The sequence below is a fragment of the Micrasema longulum genome, unplaced genomic scaffold, assembly GCF_059751315.1.
Source record: "Micrasema longulum isolate JH-2025_06_02 unplaced genomic scaffold, ASM5975131v1 h1tg000888l, whole genome shotgun sequence".
NCBI classification, from domain to species: domain Eukaryota; kingdom Metazoa; phylum Arthropoda; class Insecta; order Trichoptera; family Brachycentridae; genus Micrasema; species Micrasema longulum.
Genome location: NW_028278079.1, coordinates 116,822 through 130,000, shown reverse-complemented (window position 1 = coordinate 130,000; position 13,179 = coordinate 116,822). Strand labels below are relative to the sequence as shown.

The 13,179-nt window shown below is 36.5% G+C and overlaps 1 protein-coding gene across 1 annotated transcript in view; it reads right to left on the bottom strand.

Annotated features, from left to right (window-relative positions):
• Nup160 (nuclear pore complex protein Nup160) overlaps positions 1–11,143 on the bottom strand; it is a 31,660-nt gene extending 20,517 nt beyond the window's left edge. The window contains exons 1-12 of the mRNA XM_088231503.1: positions 10,939–11,143; positions 10,752–10,857; positions 9,653–9,854; positions 7,490–7,607; positions 7,030–7,225; positions 5,726–5,913; positions 4,635–4,798; positions 4,033–4,254; positions 3,300–3,478; positions 1,790–1,871; positions 1,404–1,542; positions 370–509 (exon numbers count right to left, since the gene is read on the bottom strand). Of these exons, the coding sequence (XP_088087629.1) occupies positions 370–509; positions 1,404–1,542; positions 1,790–1,871; positions 3,300–3,478; positions 4,033–4,254; positions 4,635–4,798; positions 5,726–5,913; positions 7,030–7,225; positions 7,490–7,607; positions 9,653–9,854; positions 10,752–10,857; positions 10,939–11,023 (1,821 nt within the window). The 5' untranslated portion in view covers positions 11,024–11,143. The remainder of the gene's footprint in view (positions 1–369; positions 510–1,403; positions 1,543–1,789; positions 1,872–3,299; positions 3,479–4,032; positions 4,255–4,634; positions 4,799–5,725; positions 5,914–7,029; positions 7,226–7,489; positions 7,608–9,652; positions 9,855–10,751; positions 10,858–10,938) is intronic.
• Between the last annotated feature and the right edge of the window lie 2,036 nt (positions 11,144–13,179).

Sequence of the window (13,179 nt, the reverse complement as noted above, 5' to 3'; positions counted from 1 at the left end):
AGCCTGCCACGAGAGAGAAGTTCCAACATTAAGGTTGGAAGAATCCCAATACAAGGTAGGTAATTGCATTAATTTGTATTAGGGTTCGGTGGCAAAGTAACTGAAGATAACGCAAAGCAACGCCAAATTCCGCAAACCAGTAAAACAAGCAAAATTCGAGTGTCCATCTGCTATCTGCGAGTGGCCCGATAAACTGCTCCTTGAAGCGTAAGGCAGATCACCTTGCCTTCAAAAGATCACTGAAACACTGCAATAGGAGTACCGATGAGATGATAAGCCTATTGAGTGCGGATAAAAGGACAATGATGAAGCTGACTTAGTTTTAAGCCAGACGATTTCTGGCAAAATTTATGATCGAAGGAGGTTAACCTCTGTATCGGCGAGTAGCTGGTCAGCCACTTCCTGCAACTGTCCCGCCTTCACGTCCTCCAGGGCGGGGAGTCCGGTGCGGCGAGCCACCTCCCCGGCGGCTATCACCATAGTGCACACGTCGCGACTCACAGAAACATCTAAAACAATTATAAATGCAAATAAAGCAAAAAATTTACATCAATATTTCGAGTTTGTCCAAATTTTTGTAGACAAGGACTGGATTCAACTCCCTAGGGAGCTGTTAAAATTAACACATAACAACAGAGATGAAGACCATTTTAGAGAAGGTAATATAGAAGTCTAGGCATCTACAGGGCTCATGACCTGTTATTGGTTGGTTTAAGTGGCCACTTTACACACTGTGTAACGTTCACCATTCTGCCCATATTTAAACATCCATGCTCCTTCAGTTCTTTCGGTGAGTGCTTTGGGTAAGATTCATCTGATTGAATTATTTCACGTACATACTAGGCAATGCCTAAAAAGTTTTTTTTTTTTTTAATTTCTATACTTCTTCATGGAACAGGTGGATTTATAAACAATATTTTGAGTTTGTCCAAATTTTTGTAGACAAGGACTAGATTCCGCATAAATAAAGGTGATGTTTAATTATTCCAATTTTCTTTTTGATGCTTCATACTAATTTTTTCTTTGCTGTAATTCTGTTTTTCCCTCTTTTATTGCATGTTTTTTTAAACTAATCTTCGAAGAAATCTAATTAAAATTTATGGTCATGATTTGGAGAATGATACACCACTCCATATGTTCCTGATATAAATTTATTCTAAACTGAGCATCGTGAGTTTTGCTTCTTCCAGAACTTCTTTATAGTACCGATATAATAATTAATTAATTATAATAATTAAGTACTTAGGATTACGATGAATCACATCTTGCAGCTGTGTATCCCAGAAAAATTACATTAGGTAGTGTAGTTGACCGTAGTGGAATGGACCTCTATGAAATGAAGAATACTGACAAAACATTTAATAAAAAAATAACCAACCTTTGGTAGTTTTAAGCTTAATTACCTGGAGAAATAATATCGCAGCAATCTCGCGGATTTATTTCCGAGTCCTCCTCAGACAGGAACAAATGCTCCAGGAGATCCATCGGGCGGATGAATGATACGCCTCCGCGGCGTAACTGTACGCACCAACCGCCATTCTCCTGAACAACAAAAACAATGTGATTCTCTGTACTACGCGCGGGAGAAATTCCAGACTGGTGAAAAATTGGTAAGAATTTATACTTTTTTATTGTACAGTCAAATCCCTGTTTTACGTTTTTCAAGGGAGCAACAAAAAAGTGTAAAACTGATCACGACATCAATCACGACAACTGTTTTAAAACTTTTTATTGAAAAGAATATGTATTGTGAAAGTTACAAGCGTATCGAAAAGGAAAAGATGCTTACGTGACTAGAAATGACAATTCCCAGAGGTTTCCTCCAAACTTCAAGATATTGAACACACCAGCTGTATAGTTCCGACCAACACCTAGAACACAAGAAAAATGTGGTCTCTGTTGAACGCTGCAGATATTTTATTAAAAGTGTTCCGCATGTCTCGTTTTTTGTTGAAATTGAGTTATGAATATTTTAATAAAAATTAAGTTATATTTATGGAATAAATGGGCATCATACTGTCTTAAAATAATATAAAAAACAAGCAAAATACAGTAAGATTATTTTTATTATTTTTTTTAATGCGAAAATTTTCCAAGCTAAAGTCATCTCCAAAATCAACAAATTTGTGATACGCATTTTTAAAAGATGGACGACGAGTTGTGGGCAGGTCTGCACAAATCGCACCTCTGACAAAATAGACAGCTCAAAAAATTCTGATTTTGAGTTAAATATACACAGTAAATTATGAAAAATACTCTCGTATTTACTCTAGCTTTGGGATTTGACCACATAATGGCTTTATGACACACTTACATTTTTAGTTTTGTATATTCTTTAGATAGGATTCATTGGATCTATATATATGGAAGGCAATGTTTGTATTGATAGATGTAATAACTACAGGACTGATTTACATGCAGTTTTTTGGGAAATGATAAGCTTTGGCTTAGGCATGTATATAGCTCTTAAATTCTTCAATTTGTTAAGTAGAAAAAAGCTAGGAGCGTAATTGGTTTATTTATTGTTCACCGGGGCTGCATTTGACGAGAATGCATATACTAAAAACTTTGAAGGATGTTAATTTATTGTTTATTAAAAATGTTGTTTTTGAATGTTTAAAAAAAACATTAATTTTAATGGATGAAAATAAGATTTTTTCCTATTCCTCATAATTTACTGGATTTTTGGTAATACGCAAATTATATTGACTGACATTCAATATATTTTTTTAAATCATATTTTTACATTAAGTCCACCTTTTTGGCAAAAAGAGCAGAGTTTGATGTTTACAAAAATAATTATAAATTTGAATATTTATTATTTTAAGTTACGGAATTCAATAAAAAAAAAAGTACCTAGGAGGTACCTACTTACAAATGAAAAGTTATATGGTCATTTTTATGTTTATCCGGACAGTTTTATTATGCTTTCAAGACACAATCAGGCATTTTGGTTTCGAATTAAATGTCAAGCTCTCATCGAAACTCAGCTGGCGGTTAGAGAACGGCTCGGGCATGACTGAGCGTTTGGGGATGAAATAAGTGTCATAATTTTAGAGTGCTCAGGGTGCATCTTTGTGTATTAATAGGTCGATGGTTTTATGTAAGAACACCAAATATGTTATATGGTTACACAAAAGTAAAGTTTAACATTAACTTAATTTTTATTTAAACTAAATTCCATATTTTTTTTATTGTGTTCATTTTATTTATAAACAAGCTACTCAAATCGCAAAACACAGGTCTCATTATATTTCAATACAGATCCTCTGTGAAGAATTTAATTATCCGTGTCTCACTTGTGCATGAGTTCCTCGGGCGTTAGTTGTCCTCTGGCCGAGTGCTTCTGCTCAGCCGCGATGGCCGCTGACACCGCGCGCACCTTCAGGGCGCGCATCCCTTCCCCCGCATCCCCCCCCTCCAGCACCGTCTGGTCCCGGGTGCTGGCATTGGCTGCGTCGCTACTGCGCTCGTAGATCTGAGGAATATATAAAATAGAGATAGAATATAGAGTTGTTCTACTGATATTTCTGCGGCTTGGATCTAGATAGGCCAGTGTAATATTTCTTTTTTTTGTCACCATTTCGAAGTGGGTCGATACCATTTTGTAGAGGGTTGATGCCAATTAAAAATCTAGTGTATTTAACTATTTTATCAAACATATCATACTATGACTGCTTCCTGCACGAGATGTATCAAATAAAACCCAACACAAATTTACAGGGTCATAACTGGAAGCTTTATCGTCTCTGATTCCGCCTCGATCCCAAGATAAACTTCCTATCCGGCAGGGTAGTTTCAGACTGGAATAAATTTCCAAGCCTAGTTGTCCATTCCATTTCAGTCAACTAGTTCAAAAACCGTTTGGATGCTTTTTTGAAGGAAGAAGGACGCAAATATCATCACTCACTCTAGTGCCATAATCCAGGAAAAAAATCCGGGAAAACGTTTTCAGACCGCGCATATTCTTAACATAATTTTAAAGTTGCCAGCTAAAAAAAACATGTTATGTATGTTTTAAATGTAACTTACGCTGAGAGCTTTAGCTATGACTGCCATCGGGAACAGTCCCGGACTGAACAGTCTCTCTGCGTAGGCTGCGTGGGTGTCCCGCGGCAGCAGATCGGGGGGCGGCGCGGGGGCGGCTGGAGCCCTTCTCCAGCAGGCGGCGGGGCCTAAGGCTGCGCCTCCCAGCCCCGAGCCCCAAGACGCCCACAGGCTGGTGCCGGACACCCCAAAGTCCACTAAATCACGCTGCAATATAATACAAAGTTTAGCAGTGCGGAAGGGCTAGTTCTTTTGAAACACATAATAGATTAGAAAGAACTCTCGAGTCAATAATATAACATGGTTTCAATCATTGAGATGGGTTGTGGTTTCGTAATACGGTCGCAGTAGTATCCTTTTCTATCCTGCTCTATCACAACCCAACTTTAAAATTGCAATGGTTTGAAGTGTGTAAAAGAGAGACGTACCGTATTTTTCGGAACCACAAGACAGACTTTTTGGAACCACCAGATAACCAAAAATTGGGGTGCGTCTTATGGTCCGGTGTGTCTTATCGACCCCAAAATATGGTATACTAAGGACCTGGATTAAAAAATGCAGATACGAGAAACAATATAGCGGCTTACCTCTGGTCCGAATAAGTGACATATCCTTGCAAAGCGTACGGTGTTTTGGTCTTCGTGTATCGGTTTCAAGACCATGAAGTGGCTCTCAGTGGCGAAGCATAGAAATACTGCAAGAAGCACATCTCCGGATGGAGACTCTCCCAGTCGGAGCATATGACTTTGAGCTGTAGAACAGATAAATAGTCAAATGTTAACCGATATCTATTATTCGGGGGTCAGTACTATACAAGCTCCTGATGTCACTGTGAATTGTGAAGATCTATTTCGATGGGTCCCCGTGAATAGTTCTCGCCCTCCAAGCCCAGGTCTTATAAAAGAGCATGGCTACCGCGTGGAAGGCTACACCATAGTTGTTGCTGGGTTTAATTGGTGTCTTGACGAAGAAACGGGTACGTCTCGAAATTGGTAGACATAGAAAAGTCGGTAAGTGGTTATATGCAAATATTTAAAAAAAATTTAGTAAAATGTTTGGCCACAAAGTTAATGCTTTGAATATTAATAATACATTTTTTAAAATTTTAATAAAAAGGAATTAATTTTTTTTATTTTTTTTTATTTGTTTATTTTTCCATACATCTATTTACGTAGAATTTTAACATTACATTTGTGTTATGGTTATATTCTTTGCGATCTGGCACTATTACTCGGTGATAGTCCGATGTATTCAAATATGATTCTACGCTCCTTCTAGAATATTCTTAATTCTATGGTCGTACAACTTACAAAAAAATACATTTTATAAATATGTAGAACATAAACACACAAAAACACCCTTTTGTTGAACCATAATTTAATATGTACGATTTTTATTTAGAAACTTCGCTGGTCTGCCTTTAAGCCTTATCTTTATTATGTCATTTAATCATTGTTGACTGCATGTCTATGTAAAATAAATAAATAAATAATAATAAATCCATCGTGACCACAAATAAATGAAATGGCAAAAATATAAAAAACAACCATAGAGTAAAAATATAGACAATAAATCAATATAAAAATGATTAGTTTCTCTCATAGTAAGGCATTATACGCCGACCCATTCACCTACTTTCCGTAGTTATGGTTAAGCCTTAGTGATGACAAGGACGTACCTCCTTGCGTGAGAGTGTCAGTATGGTCGGGGAGCAAGGGATGTACGGCAACGCAAGATGCGCGTTCCAGGCACCATACGCGCAGCCGCGTGTCCCTTCCCAACGCGTACAGCCACCCCCCAGAGCTTGTTTGGCCGCCCGGCAGCATAGCCAGCCCGCATGACACTTCACCCTCGTTGCGATTACCCCTGAAAATTTCCAAATAAAAGGGGTTTGAGTCTTATTCGTAAGCCTCCTTGTCTAATGATCAGTGAGTTTACCTACCATTTAAGAGAAAGGTCTCGGACTCAATTTCCGGTGATACAAAATATTTATTTGAAAGTATGTTTTTACACTACAAGCGTCTGGTCTGGAATCTGAAGCAAAATTCTGACCGTGTTACCTTCATATAACAAAAATAATTATTGAGATACGCTGCCATTGATACAATGCAGTGCCCTATGCACTATTCGATATGAAAAAGGTAAAGGTGAGGAGTCTTATTGATTAAATGTTTGACCAGGAAGCTATAGAAATAGAAACGGAATGAACTGGAAGAAGTGTATACAAATCCAGGAGGATTAAAAAATTAGGTACAAAAAATCTGGACCAAATCTGGAGTCCCCATTCTAAAAAAGACATAGAGTTGTTGGAGAAAGTCCAGAGAAGAGCAACTAAAATGGTAGTTTCTCTAAGAAATAAATCATACGACGATCGCTTAAGGGAGCTCGGGTTAAGTTCACTGGAAGAGCGGAGGCAGCGTGGTGACTTGATTGAAACGTTCGAAATCTTAACTGAGCAATGTAATGTACCCAAGTTGAAATCAATGTTCACTATGAATGAAAACCGCCATCTTAGAGATCATTCATTGAAATTAAACACTACCTCCTTCTCATCCAACCCCAGGAAGAACTTCCAGACAAACCGAGTTGTGGAATGGCCTTCCTGAGAAAGTGATGGGTGCTGGTTCAGTTAATGTATTCAAAAACCGCCTAGATGCACACATCAATTTAAAATGTTTAATAACCATGTACACTTGATATACACGCATCAGCTTAATAGCTACTAGTGTATTATTGATAATAATAATAAAAACTCTCATCCAGTTTGAAATAGATGTAGGGTGAGCAAATCAATCAACCCTGGTACATATTGTATTCATCTGTTGCCAAAAATTGTTAGTGTTAAAATCTTACATACCATTTGGCATATTTTGACTAGTGGCACTTTTGAAGGAGGTGCAAGTAGATGTATTTTCTTCAGATTTATTTAAACACGAGTACAATTTTGTATACAAGTTGCAGTCTAATAAAAACGGAGCTAACCTCAATGCCGACAGGAAGCGCGGCACTATGGACTCCTGCCTCAGGTGGGTGCAGTGTGCGGCCCCCGAGGGGCTCAGCCTTATGAGCAGGATGCCGGTCCCCGCGCCCCCCGACCCGGAGCCGGCCCCCGCGAGGGCAAACAGGGCCTCCTCGCTGCTGTGCACCGCCATGGCGCATGTGTCGGGGGCTGCAGTATCTAGAAACAAATACGATGCTATTAACATAAGTTGCAGAAGTTTTTTCCAAATTTAAAAATGAGCACTAAAACGTCATATGTATCTTTTGTCCAACAGGGCGCAAAACTTCTCGTTTTCAGGTAATTCAAAATATGTATATCTTAAACCTGTGTAGAAAATTTATCTGAAGCCGTACAAAAAAATATTGATTTTTGGCTTATTTAAAAATAAGAATAATAATAAAAATACAGGGAAAAGACCTTATTATAAAAAAGGATTCTTACTGGCATTGGCATAGTGGGATATAATGTGAAAGTCCCTGGGATCGGAAGCTTGCGCAGAGCTCGCTTCTGCCAAAATGGACGCCGTTCCATCCTCAAGGTCACGGCCTAATCGTTCTTCCTGAAAATTGATTTAAGACATTAGAATGATCCACCCTCGAGAGAGAGTCACCACGGCATCATGCATCGGATTAAAAATTGGCTTATATAATTGAACGTGCCAGATAAACTAGATGGAGTATATGAGCTAATAGCTGCCGATTCCAGTAATAATCATTTTAAAATGCATAAAATAAGAGCTTCATTATCATTACATCATTATTTTTTCGCTATAAGCACTGCATTTGTACGATCAATTTCATCATCATTTTTTTTTATTCTTCTTTCTTGTTCCACATCTGTTACTGTCAGCCAGCACTCTCATCCCCTCTCACATTAGTCTCGCGTCCCTTAGTTCCCCCGATAAGAGCCGAAAGATAGTCATCGATAGCTTTCCAGGTTGGCGGGAGCCGGCAGGTGGGAAGAGACAACTCGGACCACACTGTCCTTGTGTGAACACGTATGGACAGGAGCTTATGACAATAGCGATTTACTAAAAAAATTCTGCCGAAAATGGCGACAGAAAAAAACATTTTTATTGTTTAGTTCGTCATTCAACAATTCCAATACATCTTGGTATAAAATTTATATTTTTTGTGAATTTTCTCGTAGCAAACACCACCGTGTATCAGTAGCGAACGGTGACTTTTTTTATAGGTAAGCTTTAATTTTTTTCATAATTTGTACCTGCATGTACATACATACTTATAAGTAATCTCGCAAATGAGTGGAGGCGTATATAAAAAAAGTATATACAGGTACACGGATTCTTTTTCTATGGTTTTGTGAAAAAACAACTTCATCTCTCCAGCTCCAGTTTCACCTGCTGGCAACAGAAGACGCAATACCTACTTGTTTTTAAACAAAATAATTTTAACCAATAACCCAACAAACAAACAACAATTAATAACTTTGCGTAATATGTAGGTATATTCTCCATTATTTTAAGACAGTACATGTATGCAAAAGTTTAAAAAAATAAAATACGTTAAAAAATAAGGATAATAAAATAAGTATATTCATAATTCCTTTTTGTTTGGCACTGATTAAAAACACCGTATATTTGTTTGTAATTTACATTTTATACTGCAAATATTTAGGTACTAATATAAAAGAAAGTAAACATTTTATTGTAAGACGTCACTCCCATTATGCACACAATTTTTTTTTTTCTTTTACGATATATTTTTTTTTTCTGAAAAATTAAAAAAAAAAAATAATATTAGATTTAAATTTATTTATTTATGCCAAAATACATAATTTTAACTTTACATATTACATTACATAACATAACATAACATAACAATAACATTCATTAGAAATATTCGCAATAATATTGCAACAAAAATGCCACGTGACCGTCGTGACCGCCGCGCTGCGCCGCGCCGGCCGTCAACTTCGTTTACTTCTAAAATGAGAATGAATAATGCAAGAAATTGACGACACCGAGCGAGGCGCCACTAGCTAAAACGCGCAGACTAAAAAACTGGCGTCATATGTCAACAGAATACTATCAAACGAAAATGGTCTTTAGGAAATAACGCTCGAAATGCTACTGTCCAAATAGGGAAGCTTGAAATAATATCTGTAATCTGCAAGTGAACTTAGCAAGGAAAATATACGCACTGGGTTTTTGTATGTTTAAATACAGTATACATTTTGTATTGAAAAATAAGCTGCAATAATCGGAACCGAGCAATGCGCTGAGTGCGCATTTAGCAGCTTATATATATTTTTTGAGGAAGATATAAACAGTGACGTTAATTTATAATAAATATATATTATTTTATTCATTCTCCTATAATTAAAATTACTATAAAACATTATTATTGGTAGTGAAATATAATGGTAAGCTGCGAATAATCGATTATATGGACGGTTCGCCCCTGCCGTGTATTCATTTTCACGGAGCTGGGACAAGACAATATTGTCGTATCTATTCCAGATATAAACAGCCCTTGGCTCATGTGCAAATAAATCAATGAACTCAAAACTGGCTAGAACACCCCAGTACAGCGGTGAAAAAGCCATTAAAAAAGAAGACACATTAAATAAAATTTTCAATACTTGTTTGTGAATGGCGCTGGGGTGTGGAAACACGAAGCGATGGACGGATCCGACGGAAGCAGCGAGCAGGATGACTCGGCCGGGGACCTCGTGAACGGAGACAGCGAGCCACGCGCCCCCTCCTCTCCACCGCACCCTTCCCCCGGTAATCCGCAACTCCAGGGAACGCTCCACAACCTCCAGCGTGTCATGGCTCACTCGCCTATAATCAATAAAGAACTTTGGTATTTTTAAATAGTAATAAAAAAAACTATACTAATAAGTTCAGTGTTTTTTTTTTCAATTTTTATATATCGTATTATCAGCGCTACGATTTTTTAAAGTTGTGTGTTTATGAAATAACTCCGCGGATGACGTCAGAGGTTCGCTTCCGCTTATTCTCGATCAGTTCTGCCCATTGATCCATTGACGGCAAGCAAACCGGAAATTTTCCATAACTCATAGGTTGATTCATATGAACCGGTGACGTCGTTCAAAGTAGTTTTTTTTATTGAAATATTTTTACTTATTTTCTTCGCACATTTTCAGGAAACTTTTCAGTAGAATTTAATGCTCCAATTTTTAGCGCCCGCAAGAAAACATTTATGGTATCCAATTTCCCATAGGGCTGAAGTTCCTCTATTTAAAAATAATTTTGTAAGAACAAATAGAAAAGGTATTGCATCCCACAAAGAAGAGTTACATGCCCGTGCTTGATAAATAAACTTCATATTTTCACAATAAGAAAAAATGCTATATACAATAACTGAAAAACATAAAATAAATCATTACTCTTTTTCAAAACTATTTTTTTTTAAAAGAACATGAATTTACATCAAAACGTTTCAATATCTGGTTAGCTACATCATAAACTGAACCCCCAAAGATTTTGGTGTTCTTAATTTGAAATAAATTAATACAATTAAAGTTTCCTAATTTTCATTGAAAACTGTGATTATGTAGAGTAAGTTATTCAAAAGCAAATGTTTAGAAAAAACAGCTTTCAGGTATATTGCACAGATTGCTAAGGTGAATTCCTTTTCTCGATTTATAAAACTATAAGCAAAAAACCTATTTAAGGTTTAAAATTTTTGACTAATTTGAAAATGGATCAATTTACCATGATAAAAAGCGGTTTCTTGTGTAGTACTTGGTACCGTCTTTATAGAAATAGCCGCCGGCTCTTTCTGGAAGTTTTATGTCTTGAAGAGTACTTTGGGCTCCACCTACAAATAAAACACAAAATTTATTTCACGCTTGTACAATTTCTACTGCTCAAAAATAACATGGGATAACCTCCATCTTACCGGTGTTCAAGGAAATTTCTTTCCAAGTTTCGGGTAAGGTTTGATCGGGAATAACTTCTCTAAAACCCACGCTAAAGTTGTCCATGGTTAAAATCTTTGTATTTTACTTCGATAAATTTCACGGATTAATAAAATCGAGGGACGTGATTACAAATAATTGAAAATTACAACGCGACCGCCAAACCAAACAATTTTTTAAACTGACATTCGCTTCCATAGATATATATATTTTTAATGGATGAAAAAAAGTTATATACACATTCGGCATTCAAAAGTGCAGCCCATAAAAATAGTAGATTTTATTAGAAATTTACGTGATATTATAAACTCAGATAATCTGATTCGCCATGTGCAAATGTCAGCTTGAGGAGGAAGATCTAAATCATCTTTTCTTTGGAGGCCCCATTAATGATTGTTATCCTGAGTTCTTATCTGACCTTGATACTCTACTATTTTGCGGGTGATGAAAAATTACCATCAGCTTTAAAACTTTGAACATTTTATACGGAGGAATTGTATATCGACACATAAAAAGTTCAATCGTGACAGCTACCCGTGAAGCACAGGGATCACGGGTCATTTTTCTTAAGAAATTTGCTCGCTAACTCTCCATACCTAACCGCAGTCCAATGTGTAACGGTAAATCAATAACAAAAAAGTTAACCCGGTACTCAGCCAACGGAGCTGACCGCCGACCCTAACCATCCGTGTTGACAAAAGCGAAGGGATAATCTCGTCAATCTCGATAATAGAAACCGACGTCCGTCACAAGTCCAAGGGCCGGTGATAAGTTATATTGAGTATCACTAGCACCATCTAATGATAACTATTGTAAATAATTATCATTTTGTGGGAGAAAGGCGGGACTTCTAGATAAATTTAGAAAAAACAAATAGAGCTTCGCCGGCTATCTCACAGAGAGCGCTAATTAAAAAAATGTTAAAGTAAAAATAAATTATCCAAATTAGTTAATTATGTTTTAATTGACTTTAACACAACATTTATCTTCAGAAATATATAATAATCGTCCATGCTCATAATTTACTTCATCCGTCCACATACACCCTCCGTATCATAAATTATAATACATAGAAAACTGACCTGACCTTATTTTTTCCAATTCATTATGTTGTAATTATAAGAACTCTTAATTAAATATTTAGGTTAATCATTATCATAATTAACATTCCCAATGTCTAAATATTATCAATAAAAATGTATGTAATGATATTCTAATGTAAATAAAACCTTTTGTCCTTGTTAGTATAGTAGTATTGTAATTCTTGTAAGTTAATAAATATAGTAAAAATAGTTTTTAAAAATAAAGGAAAAAGGAAGGAGAAGATATAGTGAAGAATACTTAATATTATGTGGGTATTTCGTTCCCCAAATCAAATTATTTAAATTCCATATTTTAATCTGGCAAAGGAAAAGGGTAGCCTGGAGCTTGCAACCAATAGGGAGAGAGATACAACCCCCCACCACAAGCAACCATCAACATAGTATATAAGCAGTATAAGGGAGTTATTTGGTCTCTTGCATCCCTTGCAATTACGCTGTCCCCACTGAGACGTGGAGGCACTCTCACTGAGACGTGGGAACTCTGGACCTTGTCACCAAGAGAGACGTGGAGAGTATATTCCTCCCCCTGAGGAACTAGCTGCCAGCTGTCTATAACTGAAGCAGCCTTCAAGCACCCGATTCCACCAGCCAGCCTGCCACCTCCAGGGTCAACATCACCCAGGAACCAACACCAAATCACCAAGGGATCAAGATCAACCGACTCTATCATCAGCATCAGCATCCATAACAGAATTATTTCCTCCCTTTCTTTATTAGAGTCATAGTTTTAATCAAAACTAAGTTAGCATTTTTTTTATTTTACACTTTATTTGTTATTTCTTGTTTTATAACCTGCTATGTTTTATGCCATCAACCATTTTAACTAATATACTTAAATTCATAACTTTATATCGGTTTTTACTTCTCTCCACCTCTCTACCACCTTACCACTTTTAAAAATCAAGTTTGCTCAGCAATTAAATACAGTTTCTAATAGATTTTAATTACATTCAGTTATTACACCTTTGAGGAGAAGAAAGGTTGTAATAACCTCTCTAAAATAAGCGTCCCATTTCCTAATAATATATTTACTCTCTTGTCCCCACCAAATAAACACATATTTAAAATTTTATGTAAATATGTAGGTAGAAATGGTTTTAAGTTGTAAATAAGTTATAT